This window comes from Saccostrea cucullata, unplaced genomic scaffold, assembly GCF_032062105.1.
Source record: "Saccostrea cucullata isolate Sc308-1 unplaced genomic scaffold, CSIRO_AGI_Scuc_v1 ctg2303, whole genome shotgun sequence".
Taxonomy (NCBI): domain Eukaryota; kingdom Metazoa; phylum Mollusca; class Bivalvia; order Ostreida; family Ostreidae; genus Saccostrea; species Saccostrea cuccullata.
Genome location: NW_026919281.1, coordinates 24,987 through 52,603, shown reverse-complemented (window position 1 = coordinate 52,603; position 27,617 = coordinate 24,987). Strand labels below are relative to the sequence as shown.

The 27,617-nt window shown below is 33.7% G+C and overlaps 1 protein-coding gene across 1 annotated transcript in view; it reads left to right on the top strand.

Moving 5' to 3' along the window:
* LOC134228902 (deleted in malignant brain tumors 1 protein-like) overlaps positions 1–27,617 on the top strand; it is a 69,189-nt gene that overhangs the window by 23,371 nt on the left and 18,201 nt on the right. Inside the window, exons 3-10 of the mRNA XM_062710604.1 lie at positions 2,028–2,209; positions 2,362–2,534; positions 8,296–8,437; positions 8,546–8,718; positions 9,134–9,278; positions 24,627–24,799; positions 25,444–25,585; positions 25,683–25,855. Of these exons, the coding sequence (XP_062566588.1) occupies positions 2,028–2,209; positions 2,362–2,534; positions 8,296–8,437; positions 8,546–8,718; positions 9,134–9,278; positions 24,627–24,799; positions 25,444–25,585; positions 25,683–25,855 (1,303 nt within the window). The remainder of the gene's footprint in view (positions 1–2,027; positions 2,210–2,361; positions 2,535–8,295; positions 8,438–8,545; positions 8,719–9,133; positions 9,279–24,626; positions 24,800–25,443; positions 25,586–25,682; positions 25,856–27,617) is intronic.

Sequence of the window (27,617 nt, the reverse complement as noted above, 5' to 3'; positions counted from 1 at the left end):
TGACTGTAGAGTAAGACCCCCCACCCCCTTCGGAAAATTTAACTTATAGACGCTAGAGTCTAGAGTAGGAGTTTTCCTACGGATAGTTGATTTCGGAGTTCTAGAATTATTTTCCTTCCTGTATAGTAGGTATTCCCGCTTCTTCTAATCTTGCTTTCACTTGTATTAACAGATTTAAAAAAGAGGGAACATCTTCTATATACAGAAAGTTTAATCTTGCTTTAACATATAGTACCGTTGCTTGCATGGTACGGTGGAAAGAATGTTCGCTAGATAAAGTCGCAAAGCATGAAGTTGGTCCTAATCAGGCACGTAGCATCGTTTTTGAAAGTCGGGGGCCAACCTGAGAAATTTTTTTTTTACTTACCTAAAAAAAGTTGACAAGCAAAAAAAAAAAAAAAGGAAAATTAAAAATTACCCAAACTCGAAAATCCTATTTCGTGGGGGGGAAGGGGGGGTATTTCATTTTTTCAAAGGCAACTTCCTTTCACTTCCAAATTTTTTCCTATAATTCCTTGCTATGTAAATACTGTGACAAAAGGTGGGGGAGCAATAATCTTTTCAATGGACATTTTCTATAGTTAAGGTAATGTTGGGAAAAAAAGTTGGGGGTGGGGGTGGGGGGGTGGGAGAAGATCCCCCTGTTGCTACGTGCCTGCTTATGTCGCGGTTTCGAATCCGCTGCAGCACAAGAACGTGTATAAATCGAGTCCTGTGTCGCAGGATGTGCTGGCACAAAAGAGGTACTTTATGATCATTGCTCAAACTAAGGCACCGTTCACGGTAGCTCAGTCGGTAGAGCGCTCGCTCCGTGATCGGGAGGTCGTGAGTTCGTATCTCGGCCGCGACTGACCTAGTCGTTAAAATTGGTTCCTTCGCCATGCGCTCGGCACATTGAAGTGAAGTTGCGGGTTCTTCGGATGAGACCTTAAAAACCGAGGCCCCGTGTCAGCGGCAGGCGTTGGCACGATAAAGATCCCTCACTGCTCAATGACCTTGTCCGTCCATCCGTTTATCCGACTATGGATTAGCCCTAGATTTGTACACAGCTAGTTCTCATGTCTAAAATGGTATGAAATGATCGTTGATAAGAAAGCTCGGGCACTTCTTTTGTTAAAGTCACTACAATGACTCTCGATGGCTCGAACTCTGATCTCTCAAAATTGAAACCCCTGTTTTATTTTTTCTCTATATAATTAAACAAATTTACTCCCAAAAACTCGAACGTTCGATCTCTAGAAGTTCGCAATACTGAGAACCAGAACTAGGTCCTGTCACACTTAGAAATTTCATTGTATTTGACTCTTGATCTATCAAATACATGTATTGATTTAGCGTGTATGCTAATCAAGCGTTCAATTTAATTCTGCTATTTATGACTTATCTGAATACATGTATAACGCTTAATGTCTAAGGCTCGAATGAATACGTTGATTGGGTGTTTTCCCAAATGACATTTAACCTAGCTGTGTGTTTTCCGAGAATTGATGATAAAATGTGTTCGATCATTAAAAAAAGACGTTTTCGACTAATTTTCTAATTTCCAAAATTAAAATGGATATGGAAATTCTTTGTTTAGGTTAATTTTTTTTAGATGAAGGAAATGAATGAAAAAAGTTAAGCTATTTAAATAAACTGCCTGTATACATTTAAATACACTTTTTTATTATGTTGAAAGAACAATTATCTCACATTTAGATTTTCACACATTTTTAAGATAAGATTTGATTTCAAAGAGTTATTTTTTAAATAGTTAAAAAAGATAAAGTAATGGTAATTTAATGCATTACTCTTAAAAATTAGAGTAACGGGAATGGTAAATTAATGTCGAAAATCTTGAAGTATTCCAAATGTAATTCACTATTTTACAATGTAATTCGCCCCAAGCCTGGTCAAATTCTAAGATCATTGGATTAAGAGTAGGGGGTACAGACAGACTCGAGTCCTTTCTGTTTAATTTAATGACTATATATATTTTGGAGCTCACTAATTGACTATTAAATTAATATATAAAATACATTTCCCAGGTTAGAAATTTGATTATTATCAAATTAATTGTTCCAGCTCAAAATATTCGACTTGTAAATGGGTACACAGCTGCTATGGGTCGAGTTGAGGTTAAGAATAACGGTGCATGGGGAACTGTTTGTGATGACGACTGGGATGACATAGATGCTGCTGTAGTGTGCTCTATGCTAGGATTTTCAAGGTTAGATAGGAAGAGAATCAAAACCATTAACTTGTACATGCATTACGTTTTTTTCATCGTCATTTCATTAAGGATTATCAGCAGATCATCAAAATTGAAATATAGAACATAAGACTCATTTAGTGATATTGAAGAGATTCTTTTTTTTTCAGGGAAAATGCAGTGGCCAAGAACAGTGCTTTCTTTGGACAAGGACATGGAAGTATATGGATGGACCAGGTTAGATGTACAGGAACGGAGACTAATTTATTTCATTGTTCTAAATCAGAGCTTGGTACACACGATTGTACCCATGGTGAAGATGCAGGAGTTGTTTGCTCATTAGGTACGTTTATCAACAACCTGGCCTAGAACAATGTACCAGTATAGATAATTTAAAAATAACTTTTTCCCTGGGCCTTTTAGAAAAAAATTGAACTGTGTTAAATTTACGTTGAAAATATAGTAATTTTCAATCGGACAATTCACTCCGACCACGCTGGTGATTGCACATGATTATTTGTTTAAAAATGTCATTTTACCTTTAGCCCATATGTTATGACTTTCTTAATTGCATATTGTCCTACATTTTTTTCCTTTTATCCCTGCCATTTTAATTAAAATTTATAGAACGTCAATCTGGAATGTAATATATATCGACAAGAAAGTCTCTTACAAGTTTTTTTTTTCAAATACTTGCGCAAAAAGCACTTTCTATATTCAGACATTTACATTTTACTATATTTACTATTTTATTACATGTAGCTTTAATCAATAAAAATGTTTCTGACTTGAATGTATGCCAAAACACTTTTGTATATAAAAAGTCCATAAGGTTAATTTACCTTATAGTAGAATAAGATTAAGAGTCACTGATGTTCAGTCTGACTTTGCCAATTATTGTAATTGTGATTGTGCCGATATATATTTGTATTTGTATAAAAAAAACAGCAGCGAAAATTTTTTACGAATGTTTGTCACTAACAGTTCAGTTCTGGAAGATATGATTGAAGATAATAATTGATTAAAGAAACTATTTTTGGCTACATCCGATTCGAGTGACATCAATAGGCAGAAAATTAAGTTTTATTCTTCCGATGAAAGCTATCACCCAAAAATGTGTCAATAATGGCAAAAATATGCATTTTCGACCACTTCCGGTGATGTTTTGATGATGTCACTGGTTGCCACTAAATATTTTGTACAACTTTGTTTTAATAATGTATAACAGAATTTTTACGGTTATTGAAGTTTTGAGAAAAAGCTTTTAGCCCATCAAAATCCCTTCTTTTAGAGGCAAGACCCTTGATGATTATATTTGATGAAAGATATTGTAATTTTGTATAAGTATTGTTCAATATGTCTTTACAAATTATTTACTGAAAAAGGGACAAGGAAGAAACAGCGTCGAAATTTTTGAAATTTCAATATGCCTTTTTCGGACCATAGCGAGCGCCGATGTGAGGTGTTTCCGGTAAAAACAAAATGCGAAAAGCATATCTACAGAAATAAGTCTTTCAGACCTGAAAGTTTAATGTTTCTATCTCAAGCCATTCATGAGAAAAAACTCTGGACAACCTGACCCTTTAAAAATCATAAAATCGGCAATATCTTAGACCGGAAGTGATTTCATAAAAAAGAAACCAGTAGTCTCTGTCGAGACTGTAGCTCTACTGGTTTGTACTTATAATAAACGAAGAGAAAAGTAGCATTTGGGACTTAAAACTTTACAAAAACAACATATAAAATAACTAGAGCAAAGCTCGTTGCAAACCAACGAGTAGGTGTTCCGTTCTGATTGACCGGAAGTAATGCTAAATATAAAGAAATGTGTAATGACGTTTCTAATGAGTTAAATCACCAAAATATATGTTGATTATTGGAAAAGTAATTCATTTTTTGCTACTTCCGGTTCAACCGGGAGTGACGACGACGGACGAAAATTCAAGTCTTATGCTTCTAGTGGCAGATATAACCCAAAAACGTGTCAATAACGGCAAAAATATGCATTATCTGACTACTTCCCGTTTGGTCGGAAGTGACGTCACCGGACGTATATTGACAATTTCCAAAGATTGAACTTAACATTTTGAAACTTTTGCTTTTTTGATGTATTACAAATTCTCAATACTTTTAGAGATATCAGGAAAAAACTTTCTGGCCCTTCTAGATCCCTTATTTAAGGGATCAGCCCTTTTTTCAAGATATAATTTAAAAGATCTTGAAATTCTACACTTCTTTTCTTCTATATGTTTAAATAAAATATTTTCAGGTAAAAAGATATCGTAGAAAAGGTGTTAAAAATTTTGAAATTCGCGTTAGGACTATTTTCAGACCATAGCGAGCGCCGTCGTGCGGCATATCCGGTAAAAATGATGTGTTATGCACATCTGCAGACATGAGTCTATCATACTTAATAGTTTCATAATAGTTAATAGTTTCATGTTTCTATCTAGAGCCATTTGTGAGAAAATCCCTGGACAACCCGACCCTTTAAAAAGCATGAAATCGGCAATATCTCAGACCGAAAGTGACGTTTCAAAAAAGAAAAAAAAATGCATAAGGTTCAAGGGATGATACATAAGTCCTGAAAGTTTCATGAAATCCATCATGTCGTTTTCGAGAAATCGCGTGCACAAAATTGGTAAGACAAAAAACAATAATAAAAGTGAAAAAGAAACCTAAGAATAACAGAAAGGTCTTCCGCTGAAGACGAAAGACCTTAAGGATCCTTGATTATGTCTCTTTTTGTGACAAGACTGCAATAAGACTACAACTGTAGGAGTAGCTTTTAATAAAAATTAAGAATTTACTATTTTAGTTTCAATGGCAACATCAATCATCAAAATAAAAAAAACCCACACAACTAATAATTATGTATCTCAGTGTAGTCTACTTGCATGCCAAATTATATTATAATCTGTATTATAATACTGTATTTGGAGTAGCATTTTGAAAGTATTTCACAGAAATTTATATTTTTAGTAACCACGGCAACACCGTTCACCGAAATCAAAAACTGATACAAAAACTTAACTATCTTAGCGTAGTCTACTTGTGTGCCAAGTTCGTATATTGAAATCAGACCAAAACTGTAGGTGGAGTAGCATTTCTAAAGTATTTCACAGAAATTTCTGTTTTTTTGAAACCACGGCAACAGCGTTCATCTAAATCGAAGAAAGATACACAGAATAATACATCTCAGTGTAGTCTACTTGTGTGCCTAGTTATATTGAAATCAGCCCAAAACTGTAGTAGTAGTAGCATTTTTAAAGTATTTTATAGAAATTTCTATTTTTAGTAAACACGGAAACATCGTTCATCGAAACCAAAAATCGATACTTATGTATACAGAATTATGTTTCGTAGTGTAGTCTACTTTTGTGCCAAGTATATTGAAATCAGACCAAAACTATAGGAGGAGTAGCATTTCGAAAATTGTTTACAGACAAACAGACAGACAGAAGGACGGACGCCGGACCCATTACTATCGCATACGTTTTTCTAGTCTCTGACCAGCAGAGATAAACAAAAAATGCAAACGGTTCAAGTGGATATACATAAGTTATGAAAGTTTCATAAAAAGTGAAAAAGAAACCTAAGAATAACAGAAAGGTCTTCTGCTGAAGACGTGACCTTTATGATATCTATTACGGTGATAAGTATACTAATATATCAAAGAAAAAATATTAATCTTGACAATGAAATATGTAATAGTACGTTACAATTACATGTATATGTAAACAGTATTAAACATAAAGTCTTAAAAGTTACTGCAAAATTTGACTAAAGACTGTTTTGAACATAGTATATAAGATAAGTATGATTGATTGGTTGTTTGTTATTTCGAGTCCCATTCAAGAAATTTTCACTCATATAAAACGTCACAAAGTACTGGTGAAGGGATTCAAATTTTGAATTATACTAGGTACTCAGGGTCATTGATCAGTGAGGGATCTTAGTCATGCCAATGTCTGCCGTGACATGGTTTTCAAGGTCTCATTCGAAGGACCCAAAACTTTCACTTCAAAGTGTCGATCACCTTGCACTTATATTATCGACTTAGGTCGGGATACGAACCCACGACCTTCCGATTACTGAGTGAGTGCTCTACCGACTAAGCTACATGAGATATCATTCAAAAGCCAAATAGAACGGAAGACGTACATTTAAAGAGGCGGGGGGTGGCAGCCATTTTCAGATTATTTCGATCTCCTATAAAAGAAGATCTCCATATATACTGAAAGGAAAAAGAAACGCATAATAGCATAATATCGAAATATATTTAACTATATGGCCGAAAATTATGAAAATTTGTCAAATGTGTATTTTGATTACTGTGCACTAAAATTGCTGGTCAAAATTACTCAACCAAGAAATGTATGGCGTCACGTAGGGGAAATGATAAAAAGCCAAAAACACGTGCATGTTGATGATGACAATTTTATGATCACATTTTGTGGTGCTAATCGATGCATTGGAGTTATAGACATCGTTTTCCGCATTTGAAATCAGTATAAATTTCGTGCAATCATGGTATGGCTGACGGAAGTTACACTGGTTCCAGTAATTGAATTGCGTAAGTGAATAAAAAGGCAACAAGATGTTGCTGTGCAGTTTGTTTTAAACTTTTCAACAAAAAAAGGTTTTTCAGTTTTCAGAGAGTAAATTAAAAGGTTTCCAACCAACGATGGCGGTGACGTTGACGCGTAACAACGTCACATCAAGACAGGGCTTTTAATCATGTCACCTCGGTTGTTGTCAAGGTGTTATCACTGAAACCGATATTTATACTGCAAACTATCATACCAATATTTTCACCCTAAAATTGACAGAAATTCTCTGCTCTAATTTGGTCCGCGAGCTTGGCAACTTTTACGTCGATTTTACTCTCACGCGCGCACGTACGCGTCGTGTGCGTAATGTTTTTAGCATGTTCACACTCGGAAAATGTAGCCAGTGACCTTCTCACAAACATTCACGTGTACCAAACCAGCTGGATTCTGTAAATTCTATCCTAAAATGAAAATTCGTGGCACTCATTTGGCGGGGGGATTTATTGGCTTTGGAATAATACAGCTTCTATCAACCATTTAGACTATTGTCGGAAGCGTTGAATAATAATCAAATGAGAAAGATAAATGCTCTGGTGTACTCAATGCACAGGAAAATCAAGGCTGTTACCAATGTGCAAGGGAGATGATGAGAATTTTTATTTTAATTTTGGAGGGTATCGACATATCAATTTCAATAACTCAGGAATTATCAGTCAAAGTCACACAAGATTTTGGTAACTTGTAGATTAAAGATGAATTAAAATGTTTGATAACAATACTGGAAAACATTTTCGAAATAATAGTTTTAATTTAATTTAAAAGTAAAATATGCGTTTCTTTTTCCTTTCAGTATATAAAGATATACAAAAATGATAAACCTTTAAAACAAAAATGTTTGAATTTCTTCTTTGCTAAATAATCGTTGTCAGCTTGAGATACCATATATAAAAAAATAAGTTAAATCTGGTGGTTAATTTGTTGACCACCAGCTTCCTTAATAATGAAAACAAACAATTAAATTAATTTAAAAAACGTTAAGAACAAGCAAACGCACAAACATTACACAATCCTCAAAACAAAAAAGTGGATAGGTGGGTGAACGAAAATTTTCTTATGTGCCTACATCAGTATGGGATTTTATACTTAGGGTAATTTAATTTGATTATCTCTTTTTGTTACATTAAGAATTTTATTTACTATCTAAAGAAACCACTTCCAAACGTATAATAATGTTAGAAATGATCTGTCAGACTGACGATTTTTCATCTCGTTCACTCAAAAGAAAATATATTAATAAAATGCTGCTGGTTATATATAAATTTCACAGTGCCCAGGAAGGGTCTCACTTACAGGAAGGCGATATTCGATTTCCTTAGGTAGCAGGAACATTACAGAAAATGTAAATTTATCATTGCAAAATATATTATTACAAAGGCTTTGTAGTGATTTTTAAAATTTTCTGACAGAGAAAAATACTAAAGTATCTAATTGAAATAACTCTTAAATCAACTCTTTTGTTTCACTATATTCTTTACTGTTGTTGTGCACTAGATAATATAAGACTTGTCAATGGATCTTTGCCCTATGAGGGACGGGTAGAGATTAAACATAACGGTGTTTGGGGTACCATATGTGATGATGGATGGGACAATAAAGACGCAGGAGTTGTTTGTTCTATGCTAGGCTTTCCGAGGTAAGTTAAATTGTTACAAAGCATAAATTTTTATATTGAATAATTGTTTTTACAGAATTTATCAAAATCTTACTATAAACAAATTTCTCCTGATATTTTTTCGTGTAGAAATTTTGCAACAGCCAAATCGGGCGCATTTTATGGACAAGGAATTGGCAAAATTTGGATCGACGATTTGTTATGTAGTGGTCATGAATCTAATATATTGCAATGTAATACTACAGCATTAGGCAAACATAACTGTGGCCACACGGAGGATGCTGGAGTACTTTGTTCACCCGGTACGTATGCATGCAATTTCTACGACGACTAAATGTGTTAGATTTCCCCGTATTGTTTCTAAAGTGCATGTCAAATCCGAGGTACAATATGTAATAAAAAAAAAAAAAAAAAGACAATCAAAGAAAATGAATGCACCTGTAAATTTTAAAAGTAATAGCACTAACTAATCACAAAACAAGATAGAGATATAGGAATAATTTATTTAAAAAAAAAACCGAATGTAATTTATCATTCAATCAAATAGCTAGGAAATACTCGGTATGACATTATGGGCTTTTGTAAACCTTTTATGTTGAGAATATTGTAAACAAACAACAATGGAATTAAAGCGTGAATCACGTATTCTTTTAACGCAATAAATTAACTAAAACATTCCACAGTGAGTAATGGGGGAGGGGATTTCATCATTTTCAGCTAAAAATGTTCGACTTGTAAATGGGTACACAGCTGCGATGGGTCGAGTTGAGGTAAGGAATAACGGTTCCTGGGGAACTGTTTGTGATGACGATTGGGATGACAATGACGCTGCTGTAGTGTGCTCAATGCTCGGATATTCAAGGTTAGATAATCCATTTATGATTAATATGCAGTACAACATTAAGGATCCCATATATATGCAGTCTTTCGCAACCTTACCTTCAATTCCGTCAATGCAGTACGTATACTAGGATATAATTACATGTAACTGTAATCCCACTTTGGGATGTGGAGACGGTCTTTTGGGTGATACCGAAGAAACCATGTCCAGTGTTGCAGAAGATGCTGGCACGAAAAAATCCCTCACTGCTCAAGGACTCTGAGTCCCGAGTGTAGGTTAAAATTCGAAGCTCTTTATGGACTTTTACGAGGAGCGCTGACTTTTACAGTTGACACTTACTTTTACACTAGGGCTATGTACGGTGGCTCCTTTACGATATAAACATTTAGCTCAACATTCAATTAAACGGAAATAACAGTTATTTCAATGCACATATAAGTTGTCCTTGAAGAAAATGACAACGACCCTACCCTCAGCTCCCGGTCTTCACAAGTTAGTGCCCCTAACACCATACTTATGACCACAAGAAAAGATTTTTTATGCATTATCAATTATGTACTTCCGTACATGATACAAGTTTAAATGTCCAAGTAAACGTCAACTGTAGAAGTCAGTGCTTCTCGTAAAAGTCCAGTCAACTGGTGTCGTCTTGATAGTGGACTTTTACGAGAAGCGCTGACTTCTACAGTTGACGGTTTACTTGGACATTTAAACTTGTATGATGTACGGAAGTACAGAATTGATATTGCATAAGAAAACCTTTATAGTGGTCATAGGTATAGTGTTAGGGGCACTTACATGTGAAGACCGGGAGTTGAGGATAGGGTGGTTATCGTTTTCTTCATGGACAACTTATATGAGCATTGAAATAACCCGATATTTTCGTTTAATTAAATGTTGAGCTAAATATTTATATCATAAAAGAGCTACCGTACATTAGATCTCGTGTAAAAGTAATCGTCAACTGTAAAAGTCAGCGCTCCTCGTAAAAGTCCAGTAATAAGTTCAAAAGAGCAACAAGCAAACAAAAAACAAAACAAAGTAATAATTATCTGTGTGCCAGATTTATTCTTGTTAAACACCATATTATCTTACTGTATTGTTTTATTTGAGGTATTTCTTTATTTTATCGATAATTTACTGTAATAGTTATTTTATCATTTTTCATTGGCATATTGTCATTAGTAATAAGTAGAAACATTGAACATAATATATAAACTATTCGTAATTTTACGCTTTTTAAAATTTATTCTGTATACAGGGAAATTTCTCTCCCGTTTTATCTTAAAGTAGCCACATTCGCCCATCTCACAGGTGGATGAATATCTGACTGGGTAATTTCAGAAAACACAATCATTATAATTTAATAGAAATAATATTCGGCAAAGAACTTTATTCGGTATAAATAACCAATATTTGCCCCCCCCCCCTTTCCAATCAAACTTTGACAGAGAAATATTTAATTTTGTTCTTAAAGTAAACAGGGAACTTCAAAACATTGGATATTTTCATAAGCAGTGACGTCATATGTTAAAAATGACATCACGAAAATGAAGAGTAAATTTAAAATTTCCATGATTTCTATAGAAAAATGTATATTTTACATCGATATTTTGAGTAAAATTCACCGAGCGCAGGTCTGACCAGGCTCAAAATTTTCATATAATGTGTAGAATGATAATATGAACTAGAGCCGAGCTCGTTGCAAAGCAACGAGTAGGTCTTCCGTTGGAGCTATGGACAGGAAGTACCGACCTTGGGTCAAGGTCACTGCACTTTCTTTGTGAACAACCTTTCTTCTCAGTATGAGCCTCCAGTGAATTTTAATTACAAAGTTATGCTTAAACATTTTTTTCTCTGTCAGTGACCTAGATTTGCTAGAAAGACCTTTGATCAGGGTCATGACACAACCTCCAATCATAAGTAATCTATGTTTCAAGTAAGAGCCTCCAATGATTTTCATTTAAAATTCACAGCGTGGGAAAGAAAATATTTTTTTTTTCTGTCAGTGACCTTGATCTTAACAGAATTGGCTCTGTGTCAAGACAAACCTTCAATCTGAAACAACTTTTAGTGACTCAAAATTCATAACTCTGACAGGAATTTTACAACTTTTCTGTCATTGGCCCTGAATTTGTTAAAATGGCCTTATTTTAAGTCATCTGAAACCGGCGGACTATAAACAATTTTTATCAAGTATGAACTTAAACAAAAATTGTCCAAATTGAAATGATACTATTTTCGGAGTCAGAATCATAGAAAAATCCTTTTGTCACAAGCAATCTCTGTATCAAGTATTAGCAAACAAATATTCTCGATTACATATAAATGACTGCGACAAAACATTTATTCTTTATGCAGTGATCTTGAATTTGCCGTAATATTGCCTTGATTCATGACACATCCTAGGATCATTATAGCGTGGCCTTCTGGGAAAAACTCTGAGGGACAGATAGACATCTGGACAGTTAAACAGACAATTTAATTCCCAATCCATCCACCCTACCCCCTTAAATACTCAATCACTTTGTGGGGGAAACTCTGGTCATGATTTGAAAAGAAAGTAATCTTTTTTATATCAGGAAGCTTTCATAAGTATAGTTTCTCATTCTTGCCCAGAGGTTCATAAGAATAATATTGTAAAACGAACCCTTCTTATTTTACTAGCCGTTTTCTTCATTATCTTCATTTTATATCATCCAAGGTCGCCCTCACAGCGCACTGATTAGAGCGTCTGCTTTATAGTCGCAAAGTAAGGAGTTCATCCTTACATCGTGGGTTCGAATCCCACTGTCGGACGTGAAGGCCTGTTCTTCGGATGAAACCGTATAAAACAAGGCCCCATGTCGCTTAAGGTGCTGGCACGAAAAAGATCCCCTACCCCCGGTCAAAGGCTTTAAGTGCCGATTATAGGATATTTAAAGCTCTCCACTGGCTAGTGCATGATGTCATCTCTATACGAGTGAAATATTCTTGAGAGGGACGTTAATACATATCAATCATATCCCCCCCCCCCCCAAAAAAAAAATGATTAAGAATTTTGCCTATTAAATATTTCGGGAGGGGTGTTGAAAGTTTAGGCTACGTACAACTATCAGTCCATTGAATAAGAATATTTATTTCGAACTTTGGGGAAAGGGGGTGGGGTGCATGGGGGAGTTATGGTGTATACGTAATACATTTGAGATTATTATTATTCCGTTAGACAGAAAGGCCCAAGGAGTTGTGATTTGCTGATCATGATCTAAAACACATTGACAAACCCTAACCACATGGTTTTATACACGTCCTTCAATTAATTTATTCATAATTATTTTCCTTGAAGGAGAAATGCATGGATAAAAGATAAAAGAAAATTCCTGATGTACAATAGCATCCATGCATGGACTTTTAGTACTTACATATTGTGCTTGAAGTTGAATAAAATCAACAAATGAATTTAATTTAAATAAGAAAGGGGGCTTATGTTTCATAAAATAAATTAGACAATAATTGATACAGGGAGACTCTCTGTACATGAATGTATTTGAACAAAATGCCTCTCTCCTGCCTTCTTTCGTACATTAATTTTTTTAAACCAGGAAAAGTAATGTGTGTTAGATATAAGTTCATAATTTTTAAAGAAAATACTGAGTTATATACGATAAACGATACAAATGGTTTGACTATGGTGCCGGATATTATTTTAGGTCACCTGAGTAAACTCAGGTGACCTATTGCTATCAGTTTTCGTCCGTCGTCGTGCGTCGTGCGTCGTCCGTTAACATTTGAACATTTTCAGCTTCTTCTCTGCAACCACTGAACCAATTTCAACCAAATTTGGCACAAAGCATCTATGGGTGAAGGGGAACAAAAATTGTGAATTTCATGATCCCTGCCCCCTGGGGCCTGAGGGGTGGGGCCAAAACCACTAAAATTAATGCAATCTTTAAAAATCTTCTTCTTTACTCCTGGACATCAAGCAGTCAAACTGTTTGCATGATTGTAATCAGCAATGAGTCCTCTACCAAAATTGTGAAATTCATAGCCCTGGGGTCAGAGGTTCTAGTGCTAGGGCGGGGCTAAATAAGTAGGTAGTGAAAATGCATTATTTCTTTGAAAATCTTCTTCTCTGCTCCTGGGTAATAAATAACCCAACTAAGTACATAATTATGATGAGCAAGAGTGCCTCTACCAAAATTGTGAATTTTATGGCCCCAGGGTCAGGGGTTCTGGTGTTAGGGCGGGGCTCTATTGATTATATAGTGAAAATACATGAATTCTTTGAAAATCTTCTTCTCTGCTCCTGGGTATTAAATAAACTAACTAAGTACATAGTTATGATGAGCAAGAGTGCCTCTACCAAAATTGTGAATTTTATGGCCCCAGGGTCAGGGGTTCTGGTGTTAGGACGGGGCTCTATTGATTATATAGTGAAAATACATGAATTCTTTGAAAATCTTCTTCTCTGCTCCTGGGTATTAAATAAACTAACTAAGTACATAGTTATGATGAACAAGAGTGCCTCTACCAAAATTGTGAATTTTATGGCCCCAGGGTCAGGGGTTCTTGTCTTAGGGTGGGGCTCTAATGATTATATAGTGAAATGTATGAATTCTTTGAACATCTTATCCTTTGCTCCTGGTTAATATACTAATGATCTAATTACATATTATAGGCCAGGATTTATTTTATTTTCAGTTTTACAAACCCTCCACTCAAGGTTTTGAATTTTCAGAAAAAAATAAAAACAATTTTTTTCTTTCCGATGTCAAATTTGAGTCGGGATCGAGATTTCAAGTTTACAAACTCGCACTTCCGGTTTTAAGATGAAACGGCGGGTAAATAAAGCTAATCTGAGAAGAAGCTTGGTTTGGTGTAAAATTCACCGATACTAGTGCCATTCAAAATGTTTCACCCGTTCAAAGGACAAATAAAATGCTGACGACTTTGTTGCACAATGACATGCTGGTGAGATAATTATGTATTCGTTTCAAAAGTATCTGTCTGTAAATTATTTTCCTCCCCAAGGTTTTAAACTGCCCATGGTATCTTTTGCATATTGCCAGCGATATTGTTTAGGTCTCTGTTATAGCTTACAGTCTAAGCATTATTCTTCAGAAAAGGGTTGCTTATGCATCAGATGTAATGAATAAAACTATGGGAGAAGTTAAGTCCATTTGAGGAAGAATTTTAGGCATCAAGTAAATTTTAGAACAATGTCTACACATCAGGGATTTTTTTACCCATCGATTCCAGGGGCCGGGGCCGTCAAGATTGGGAAAAATGGCGATATTTGGTTGAAATTGGGAAAAATATCATCATACAAATAAAAAGAAAAAACAAGCAAAATCAACTATTTGATTTTTTTCTTATCTTTTATTGTATGAAACTGGCTTCAATAAGCTTCACTGATATGGAATAATTAAGGCTGTTGAAGTTCAGAAGCTAAAAAATGGCAAAGCCGCCGAGTATGATAAAATTGTAAATGAACATATTTATACGTTGTCATCTTTTTTTTTAACCTTTCTTTAAAAATTTCGATAAAAATAAAATTTGATAGTACCGGTAGGTTTGTTCCTGATGAGTGATTTTTCAGTATTGATTGACCAGTCTATAAAAATAAGACTCAAGAGCGATTCAACCCCGCTGAAAATTACGGTCCGAGGCAAACTCGAGAGACTGCCATGATGCACATTAATTTATTGAATAACGATCCCGATTTAATTTTTAAACATTGATCCCGCTTTAAAAACGTCCGTAGTATTCCGAATTACTTCTCGGATGGCTCATACTTCGCACATATGAAACAAAACACGTTTTTCATTATTTTATTTTGATAATTTACAACTTAATACTTTTTTTTTCATATTGGGAATTTTTAGGTATAATTTTGGGAAAAACATGCACTTTTCAGCATTGGGAATGGGGCCGAATTACGGCCCCAGAGAGACCCTAAAAAAAATCCCTGCACATTCACCTAACACAGATTAAAAAAATGAAGACATATTAAAAGACTTTTAAAGAATTGATTTATTAAAATATACATTTTGACCAACATCACAAAATTTATATAACTTGCCCAAACTGGCAGATGATCATGATGATGAAATAAGCAATTAAATGTTCTACTTTCCTATTTGTAAGCATTATTTGTAAGCATTATGTGTCCAGTGGTAAGGAGCCTATTAGAATAGCATAAAAAAAGAATGTACAAATGTTAATAATTGATTTATCAAAAAAAAAAAATTAATTTCCTTCTCCTTCAGGACTTTTTTATTCTCATGTTCATAACTAAACCTAAACAAAAAAATGCTGGCCTTATAATGAAGAAAGGGGCCTCTTTCAAAATAGATAATTTCAGGGCCGCTGGGTCAGGGGTACCAGGGGGGTACTTTGACTAAAAATAGATTAATGCTTTGAAATCTGCCCTTTGATAAGCAATGGTGCCTCTTCAATATTTGTGAATTTCATGGCTTTTGGATTAAAACACGAACCAAATACAATCACTGGAAAGTTGTTACATGATACTCAGGTGACCTATAAGGCCCGTGGGCCTCTTGTAATAGTTTAAATTAGGTTGTAAAGGTATACATGATAAGTTTTTGATATTCAGTAGCTGCAGATTGTTATATAAGTTCTTAAATTTTCGATTCTGGCCATAGGGTGCGAGTTTATTACTACTTACATGTACATTGTATAACTAGGTACCGATATTTAATCACGGAACAAAATTACAATGTTAGCACACTACGGGTATAATAATCATTTACGGGATTTGAATAAATTATTTTACAAATTAAGTTCATTGTTTTAAAATCTTGACTTATTTTTTCAACTTTACTAGTATCGAACCTGTAATATAAGTATGCATTGTGCAGCACAGAAACCACTTATGAAGTTTACACGTGCCGGAGTTAACTATCGATGATTAATCCATTTTATTGACTATAATTCTATCCTTATGATTTGGAAGATTCTCTTTAAAAGTTTAAAATTGGTATATGCATGGTAAAAATCTGTGATGGAAAAAAATGTGTTTGGGAAAATTTGTGTTGAAAACGGATTTATTTGTGTGTGAAAAGGGCAAAGCTTATGTATTTAAATCAATATTGGTTGAAGTAAAGTAACCACAGATCGCTATAGTCCTTACGCAATGAATCGTCAAAATAAAAAGTAAAATTACACATGGAGCTAACGAACATTTAAAAACTGAAGACTGATTAATATTATTAATGTACTGAGTACATGTTAGGTAAATGCCCCAGGGTTTGTGCTGATGTCAAACTTAGACAATTTAAGATTCTTTTAAAGATTCGATTTACTTAAAGAAAATTTATATTTTCCCGTAAGTTTGTAAATAAGACACGTCTACCACCCGGCGAAATTAATGTCAACAAGCGATGGAAAGAATGGTTGGTCGCGTAATTGTAAACAAACACAAAACCTAGATAGCTGTTTTAGTTAAAATATGTATCACGTTCAAATTTAAAACAAAGTTGAGCCAACATATAAATCTCAAATATTCGACAATAAGAATTTTCCATTAATTGTCGTGTTGTAGAGAGGTTTTAATATATCAATTATTTTGCCTACGACTGCAGGGACAATGGTTCACTGCGGAGTGTCGCTTTAGATTTCCCGGCCGCGTGTAATCGACGGATAGATAACGTAATGGTAAACATGCTTAGAATCTGTGTTCCAGGTGAATGTGAAAATCGAGCAGTAAATAATGGTGTATTATTTGACTCTTTAAAAAGTTTCTATGAGATCTGGGTGTATATTGTTTTCATTGAAATTGTTTGTGTTCATTTTAAACAAAGAAAAGATACTCGTACTTCTATCACTCTCTCTCTCTCTCTCTCTCTCTCTCTCTCTCTCTCTCTCTCTCTCTCTTGGAAAGATCTATATTAATAAAAACGAAAAGTTGCCATCGAATACTCTGTCCGGGAACCAAAAAACACGTTTAAAACCTAATCAAAAACAAAAAAAAAAAAAAAAAAAAAAAAGATCAGCGTTGTAAAATATTTATTACTTATGGCATGGTTATTTCAATTATACGCATAAAAAGTTCTTCTTCAAAAGCAATAATATTTTTATAGGATAGAAATGATATAAAGGAGCAATTTATAATCGACAACCATATCAAAATATTTACCGTTTTTGAGTTATAAAGCAAAAACTTTCAAGGCCCCTAGCTCCCTAATTTTAGGGGCCAGCCCCTTTTCATTGATATCAAATGAAAGCTCTTGCAATTATGCACAACTTTTATTCAATATTTTTTAACGAAATATTTTTAGTTTTCAAGATAAAAGGTAAAATATGTGTAATTTTTCGCTCTTTTATGCGTTCTAATTTTTGACTCCTATATAGAGCCATTTTGAATAAAGAAATCGAAAAACAAAAACTGGCATGCACAACTTCTGTTATCTAAAATCAGTAGAATTTCTGCTCCAGCTTTTGTGGCCTCTGAGCCTTTATCTGGAAATGAAAGCTTATAAATTTTCATTTAAAGGGAAATAACTCAAAAGCGGGAGTACATTTTTGTAATATTAGACGGCATTCTGATAGAGTGTATCGATGTGTATAATGTCTGAAAATTTGAGCAAAATCCGTTCAGAAATGAGTGAAATATGAGGCCTCAAAGTTGACGTCTAGGAAAAGGAAAAAAAAAAGAATAATAAGAATAATCTTAATCATCAGAATCAGTAGAAGGTCTTCCGTTGGAAACGGAAGACCTTAATGAAATTAAATATTGTTCCTGAGCAAACTTACACTCTATAACTTTAAATGCTAAAATTGTTGAAGTTTTGTCCATTTTGTCCTCTTTCTAAAAATGATATAAAATCGAGTTTGTGACGTCATATTTACACAAAATATCAATAAACTACTTTGAAACTAATATGCCCTATTAGTTGATATTTCTCAGACAATCTAAAGAATTCAGCACATTTCAAGAATTTTTTCAAAATTTGACTTTTGTGGGGGCAAAGATATGCAATATACCATATATATATATATATATATATATATATATATATATATATATATATATATATATATATATATATATATATATATATATATATATTATCTGCATTTATCTCATCAGTTGCAAAGTTTGCTCCAAACAGTATATTGGTGAAACAGGAGATCTCCGCAGGAGAGTTAATAACCACCGCTCGACCATTAGGACCAAAAAACTCAATGAACCCGTTGGGGAACATTTCAACCTTGAGGGTCACAAATGGGAGGACATGACAGTAGTGGTGATTGACCATAACCCAAGATGGACAGATGCTCAGAGAAAAAGCAAAGAAAAGTTCTGGATGCACAGATTGAAGTCATTCCGCCCCAATGGCATTAACAAACTGAATGACTTCACCAGAATGAACGTAAACTAGACCCAATTTCTGATGATACTAAACAAGATTATTCTCTCAATTTAGTGTTAACTCTACAGTTAATTTGCGTCACCAACTCTCGGACAACCCACAAAACTATTTATTGTTTACGCTTTTGTTAAAAAAATTTTTCCCGGTAATAAATCCTTAAATATTTCTAAATTTATAATGGATCATAATTCATATGTTTAAATATCCCTGCCATATTATTTTTCTTTGATTATTCTTTATTAAGTAAAGTTATGCCATTTTGAGAGAATGAAACACTGTACGATTTACTGATTGTTGTAATTAATTAGCACAATTAATTCGTTCAATTATCACAAAACTATTTATTGTTTACGCTTTTGTTAAAAATTTTTTTTCCCGGTAATAAATCCTTAAATATTTCAAAATTTATAATGGATCATAATTCATATGTTTAAATATCCCTGCTATGTTATTTTTCTTTGATTATTCTTTATTAAGTAAAGTTACGCCATTTCGAGATAATGAAATAATGTACGATTTACTGATTATCGTAATTAATTAGCATAATTAATTCGTTCAATTATGTAAATCGCACTTCACCCGAGTATACCCGATAGACCAGACGCATTTCACAGCGGTCCGGATCTCTTTCTTTATTAGTGTTCTTAATATTTCCAATTCAACATGTAATTATGTAAATATCTAGTGTTTAGTAGTTTAGTAGTAGTGCTAGTTCTTTTTGTTTCTCTTTTTCCTTTGTTTTTATGACTTTTTAACTTTTTTCTTTGTCCTGAGGAAGGGACAGGGCGTCCCGAAAATTTGACAATTTTTATTGTTCGTGTCGTTGGTCATTTTAGTGCTTTATATATATATATATATATATATATATATATATATATATATATATATATATATATATATATATATATATATATATATATATATATATATATATAGTTATTTAAAACGGGGCAAAAGTGTTACCAGTATGAAACAGCGAAAATAATATGAGTAAAAATAACACTTTTTACAGTAATTATAATAAACTAGAGCCGAGCTCGTTGCAAAGCAACGAATAGGTCTTCCGTTGGAGCTACGGAAAGGAAGACGTAACCTTGAGTCTAGGTCAAACCATTCTAAATAAGCAACCTAAAGGCTTGTTAAGGAAGCAACTTACAATGTTTCGCCAGGAAAAAGACTATAAAGGAATGTTATGTGCATGACCTTGAACTTTCTAAATGACCTTGCGACAAGCAATGACAAACTCTGTTATAAAAATACATAATCTGTGTATTACCGACTGGAAAAGTTCCCGTGTTTTTTTTTTTTTTAGATATTCCTTTAGTCCATATATCCACCCAAAACATCTTATCTTAAGTGACCTTGAACTTGAGTCAAGGTCATGCCCCACCCTGCATTATATGAGCAATGTTTCACTGGTACAAGTACGATTGAGAATTTAAAGTTTCTCTGTCAGTAACTGTGACTCGTCCAAAAGACTGGATATGTTCAGTCAAATTTTTTTCTGGACATATATCGAATCGAAAGAATTTATTAGGTTCAAAACTATGATTTACACAATGATTTAACTAGAAATATATCTATAGGACATGAATGCCCCGCCCAGTGTATATTAGTAAATAATGTAACATTAAATTTGTATAAGTGTGTGACGTTTGTTGAGAATATCTTAAATAGTTTCTTAAAAATTGAAATCTTAAAAATAGATATAGATTATAAAAATCAATTCAGATAATGCATATAGGCATAAGCTTACATAAAAAAAAATCTCACATGATTTCTTAAATACTAAGCAAATTGAAAATTAAAAACAAGTGAGGTCAAGGTCACATTAAAGTGAAGATCAAAATGTATCAGGATACTAAAGTTTGATAAAAATGTCTTGAATGGATTCTTCAAAACTGAAGGTCGCCCGTGTGGCACAGTGGTTAGAGCATCTAATCTACACTAAGGTTTGGATAGCTCTCATAAGTGTGTATCAGCATATGAAGTTGAGTAAAAATATAAATGCTTTCTTCAAAACTGAGCAAAATACTATCTGAATTAGGTAAAGTAAGATCAAGGTGAAAGAAGAGGCCAAAGTAAAAAAAAAATGTATGTATCACCAAAATAAGTAAAAGAATACTCAGTCTTGAATGGTATGTTTCTGAGTTAAACACTTACCTGAAAAAAGTTAGGTTAAGGTCAAAGGAAAGGTAAAACAAAATGTTGATGCAGTTACAAACGTGTAGCCTATAGTACGTATCGGCACATAATGCCCGGCCATTTTTATGGGGAAGCATCAAAGGTTCAATAAGAATGTTTTATTTGAAATTTGGAGACTTGTGAAATGATGCGTGTAGACCGATCCTATGGATGAGACCGGATAAATCAAGGTCGTGTGTCGTGGTACATGTAGGTGCTGGCATGAAAAGGATCCAAAGCACCTGACTCCATCAGGCATACATCTTGAAATTAATAAATGCACAAGCGAATACGATTGATTAAAACAAATATGAGATAAAGTGAAATAAAATAACATACAACGGGCAATTTTTACTGCTGTATATTTTTACGAATTTCGGTCCCAAAATGGTGATTTAAATTTTTAGACGTTGATCTTTTACGAATTGAATATGTCCGTAAAAATGAAAAACATTAGACGTAAAATTCCAGATCACATTGAATGCATTAACGTACATTCGTACAAATAATGTGTCAACAAACTCTATGTGTGAGAGAGAGAGAGAGAGAGAGAGAGAGTTATTAAATTGATATATCAATATAAACATTGCAACAAATTACATCATGAATTGTATAATTTTTTTTTCATAACCGTTATATACATGAGCAATGTACCCTTCATTTATTCATGTTTTTTTAAACACATAGCTAGGCACACGTGCCACCTGGTATATTTACCGAAAACAAAGAGAGACAATTCAAACTAACATAACTGAAGTGAAAGTATTCAAGTACAGCGTATTAAGAGGTCGAAGTTTTATTCAAAGCACTCGAAGCAGAAGAAAGTGTCCAAGATTGAAAACACGGGTATTCATTTAATTGGAAGATCTGTAATTATTAAGTCATTATCAGAAGTTATGCGTCTCGAAAAAAATACTAAAAACGAGAGACCAGGTAGGTCTTTTTTTTTTTTTTTTTTTTTGACTATTAAAACTTCAAAAAAAAAAAAAAAAAAAAGGTAGGTCTAACTGATTAATTAATTGACGGTGTTTGTATAATTTATATACAATTTAATTGAGATTTACCTGTATGATCCCAATTGATGATTGGCTTAAAAGTGCTCAAAATACTAACAGTATACTAATTATATAGCCTCCATGGCGTGCATGAGCTTAATAGCAATTAGCATTACTTTTACACATACCATGTTAAAAATTTATACGAGCCGTTTTATAAATTATGTGAAATTTTACGCGTTTAAATTTTACGGATTTATTAACCTAAAAAAAAATACCCCTCATTCGGTAATATGAAAGAGGCGACATGATTTCAAAGCCAATTTCCACTATTGGAGTACACGATGTATTTCTAACATTCGACATGCCTGCGGCTCTCTGTGGCCACGCACGTTAAAAAAATAGTGGAGAAACAAAAGAGTGATGGTAAAAATAAAACGTACATATAGTACATTACCCATTTCAAGACTTCCATCACTAATTATAATTATTTGCTGAAGCCCCTTTTCAATTACAATTTTGATAAAATACATTAACACGGAATAGAGAAACAATTTTGCGCGAACAGGCCAAAGAAAGCGATCAAAATTCAAAATGATTTTATGCACTAGTGTTAGGAATTGCGATTTAATGCAAGATCGGTGAAGTATTCTTATTGATTCGATTAATAAAAAACACAATTTTCTATTTATTGATAGGTCTTCGTACACAATGGATTTTAAACACGATCACAGACCATGCAGACACTTGCTTTATTTACGACAATAGGTGGCTGGTACACTAGTGACCTCGATAGGCACCGTGGGATTTGCGCGTTGGATTACATAACTATTACAAACATCTAGGCGAACGTGGAGATCAACTAAATAATCGTGAATTATTCGATAATCATTGATAAAGTTTAAAATTACTTATAATAATAATTAATGTAGAAAGATAGATTTAATATATTCCGATGAAGACGTGTTCACTATAAAACTAATTAATAAAACATAAAAAAGAAAGACTAATTGTTATAAAAAAAAATTAATAGTAAAGACCTTTTTAGAAGAAATTTAACAGTAAATACCGTAGGTTATATTATTGATATCTTCCTGTGTAAAATTATACACACGAAGAGGTCTGATTTCCTTTCCGAATAAAAAACGCTATCTGTTTACCTGGCCTGCTTTCTACTTCGTGTTACGCAATACCCCCGGTATAATCGAGCAAAACAACATTTTCATCAGATCAAAAAGGTGTAAAAGAGCAATTTTGATCGTAAGATCCAGATTTAAGTTTTTACCGTTTTTGTGTTATAAATCAAAAGCTTTCAAGTTCCCTAATTCCCTAAATATAGGGGCCAGCCCCTTTTGAATAGCATTATACGAAAGCCCCTGCAATTATGCACAACTTTTGTTCTACATGTCTTAACAAAATATTTTTAGTTTTCAAGATATAAGGAAAATATGTGTTAATTTTCGCTTTTTTAGGCGTTCTAATTTTTTACCCCTATATAGCGCCATTTTGAATACAGAAATCGAAAAACAAAAACCGATGTGCACAACTTCAATCCTTCTGTTATCTAAAAAGAGCAAATTTCTGCTCCAGCTCTAGTAGTCTCTGAGCCTTTATCTGGAAATGAAAGCCTATAATTTTTCGTTTAAAGGGAAATAACTCATAAGCGGAAGTAAATTTTTGAAATGTTAGACAGCATTCTGATAGAGTTTATTATCGTCTATAATGTCTGAAAATTTGAGCAAAATCCATTGAGAAATGAGTGAGATATGAGGCCTCAAAGTTGGCGTCTAGGAAGAAAAAAAGAATAATAAGAATAATCTTAATCATCAGAATCAGTAGAAGGTCTTCCGTTGGAAACGGAAGACCTTGATAAAACCAGCTAATTCAGAAAAACTGTGTCTCCCGCGAAAGGAATAAAGAAGAGCATGCGCGCGGATCAAGGAAGGGGACAGGACACTTTAAGAAGGGCAGGCGGGGACAAAGGGAGCTATGATATAAATTTCATTGCAAAAGCTCCAAAACTTCTTGATACATCGCCTGAAAATGAATTTTTAACACACAGAATGTGAATAAACGTCTATGATCTTTAAAAAGAAGAGGGCCATAGGTAGTTGTGTATAAAATTTCACTGCAAAAAACCAAAGGCTTCCGAAGAGACGGCACGGAAAAAGAGTTAAAACATGATTTTTGAATTGATGACTTTGATTTTTGACCTTTGGACTTAAATAGGGGTCTTCTCTAGACCATAGAAGTTATGTAAAATTTCATTTCAAAAGCTCAAAGGCTCTATGAGACATCGTGAGGAATCGAAAGGTAATAGTGCAGACGGACGGACAGTCAGGCAGAAATGAACCCCCACTTTCATTAAAAGTGGGAACAACAACAACAACAATAATGATAATCTATTAATGTTTGTTTTAATATAAATCAGTTAATTTTTATTTCTTGAAATCGGGTGTGACCGGAATGCTCATTTCTCCATGGCACCTGATCCAAACTTTGATGTTTCGGAGATCCGTGTTTGCATTGCTCCTATTTTGTATTGTTTTATGAATTTTGATAATTGAATACTTTTCGTTATCTATATATTTTTCTTGTTATAAAGGTGGTGGCTTTTTATATTATATAAATTGATGCATTAAATCCCTATGATAATTTGATGATATGAGTTAACCTTTATAATAGTCAGTCGAACGATTATACTTTGGGAGAATAAAGACATGAACTGAAATTCAGTCAGTGGATGGAAGTTATTTACTTTAGAATAAAGAGATGTATGTATAACAAGCGAGAAACTCGTATGAATTCTTTATTAGGGAAAATGCAGTAGCCAAGAACAGTGCTTTCTTTGGACCAGGACATGGAACTATATGGATGGACGAGGTTAGATGTAAAGGAACGGAGATCAATTTATTTTATTGTTCTAAATCAGACCTTGGTAAACACGATTGTAGCCATAGTGAAGATGCAGGAGTTATTTGCTCATTAGGTACGATTACTAAGTACAGCATGCGTACTAATATTGCCGGACTAGGGGGTTCAAGTGTCTATTTTTATGTGTTTTGTTCAAAAATTGCTGGGAATTTATTAGTGCTCTGTCTCATTCTTCCTTTAGAGACATGCATGAATTTATTAAAGGAATGCAAATGATGCTATTCTTTCTTTTTAAATATAAGTTATAAACAGACAAGCGTTCTTTCTAGTGTTTTTATTTGATTTTAAGGTAATGAATTAAATTTTTAAACCCCATTGGCTGTCTATAGGTATTTTGGATTGAAATCACAATAAATTCACAAAACAACAGTATAGAAATAACGATTGAAATTTTAAGGTTTAATAAATATGTTTTCAATGGTTCAATTATTTCCTTAAGTAAATTCAAGTAACAAATGTGAAAGAATTCAAAATTTCAACTTACACTTAATTAATTATGAAGTTGCACATGTCTTTGTTTTCTGTCATGGTAAATGTCTCCCTTGCGTAATATAATGCTCATCACATACGGTATCAAAAAGGAATAGCAAAAAAATTTTTATGTTTCAAACTATATTCATGATGAAAAACTTACTAGAGACTTCACAATTTAAAAAAGAATATTCTTATGTTCATGAAGATTAAATTTCCTAACCATAGATAATATAAGACTTGTCAATGGATCGTTGCCGTATGAGGGGCGGGTAGAGATAAAACATAACGGTGTTTGGGGTACAATATGTGATGATGGATGGGACAATAAAGACGCAGCTGTTGTCTGTTCTATGCTAGGATTTCCGAGGTAAGTTTATTACACACATAAGTTTTCAATATTTCATGGTTGATATAAATTATATCAAAATCTTACATTTTGTTTTTATTGATATTTTTTCGTGTAGAAATTTTACAAGAGCCAAATCAAACGCATTTTATGGACAAGGAAGTGGCAAAATTTGGATTGACGATTTATCATGTAGTGGCCATGAATCTAATGTATTGCAATGCAATATCACAGCATTAGGCACACATAACTGTCAACACAGTGAGGATGCAGGAGTACTTTGTTCACCCGGTACGTATGAATTTTAATCTTCGACAATTAACCCTTTAAATGAAAATATATTAAATCACAAATAAATCAAAATCACCATCCTCTGAAATATACTTTCTGATAAAAATACTGATAAGTCACTTAGTATTTCTCATAAATCTATAATCGTTGCAAGAGACAAATACTAGTTTTTTGTCGAAAAACAAATGTTTTAAACTTGATTTGCATCAATATATCATTATATTTTTCCTAGTCATATATCTTACATGTATATTGTACAAATATGATAAAACTGAAATCGTATTGTTATTTGTAAATGTTCTGTATATTCTTCATGAATTCAAGGTAATGGTTTTCTGTACTGTAATATGGCTCACATGAGCTTAAATCTCAGATGAGTTTTTTGTAGGGCACCTACTGTCCGTTGTCTATCTGTAAACTTTTAACATTTTCAACTTCTTCCCAAGAACCTATGGAGCAATTTTTACCAAAATTGGTACAAAGTAAAATTTGAAAATGAAGGGCTACATCTCCTTCTGAGTGGAGATAATCAAAAAGAATATAGTGCGTGGGTCATTTAAAAATCTGCAGAACCACTGGATCAGAAAATCGGAAACATGTGTAAACATCCTGGGATAGTGTAAATTCTGAATTGTACAAATCATAATCCCTGGGAGTAGAATGGGGCAACAACAGGGAATTCAAGTTTAACATTGAAATACGAGAGGTGATCAAAAAGTTCGCGAACTAATGAAATAACTTCCGAAAAAAATGATATGGGGTTTCAGTGTTGAAAATGTTTTAAAGTAGTCCTCTCCTATTTTAATGCGTATCTGCAACCATTCTACCCATGCGCGGATCACGTGATACAGGCGATCACGTTACATGCTCTTAAGAGTCCTGTCAAAGAAGCTTAAAATTTCTTTTTGATCAACCCTCGTATACAGAAAAAATCTTTGAACATCTTCATCTCATGAACCACTTTGTCATATACTATATAGACTGAAACTTATATGAAAACATCCCGGTGAAAACATCCTGATCCAGGGGGTAGGATGAGACAACACTTGGGAATCTGAGTTGACATTGAAATACAAAGTGTTTATGGGAAAACCTTTCTTCTTAAGAAGCACCGACCAGAAAAACTGAAACCTATGTGGAAGCTGTAGATTCTAAATTGTTTACATCATGACCCCGGTAGGTAGGGCGGGCCACAACAGGGAATTCAAGTTTTACATTGAAGCTCATATAACTAAAAATTCTTTTTAATGACTTCATTTCCAGAAAAGCTGAAATTTGTGTTGTAGCATCACTGGGTAGTGTAGATTCTAAATTTTTCAAATCATAACCCCGGGGATACGACGGGCTCACAATAAGAAATGCAAATTTTATCTTAGGAAACATCATCTCCTCAAAGACCACTCGGACGGAAAAGCTGAAACTTATGTGGTAAAATGCTGGGACAGTGTAGATTCTTATTTTTTTCAAATAATGACCCATGAGGGGAGGGTAGGGTGGGGCCGCAATAGGTTTTTACTTTAAAATATAGGAAAAAAATCTTCTAAAGAACCAATCGGCCAGAAAAACTGAAACTTTTATGGAAACTTTACTAGATAGGGTAGATTCGTGGGCCACAAGGTAATACGAGGCAGAGATCTGGTGAAAACAGCAGATGAGCGTTGTAGGCTATGAGCCTCTTGTATATCTAATTGCTGAGTAATATGCGGATTTCTAAACTCAAAATAGGAGTTATTACGGGATTATGAGGCAATTATTATGATTA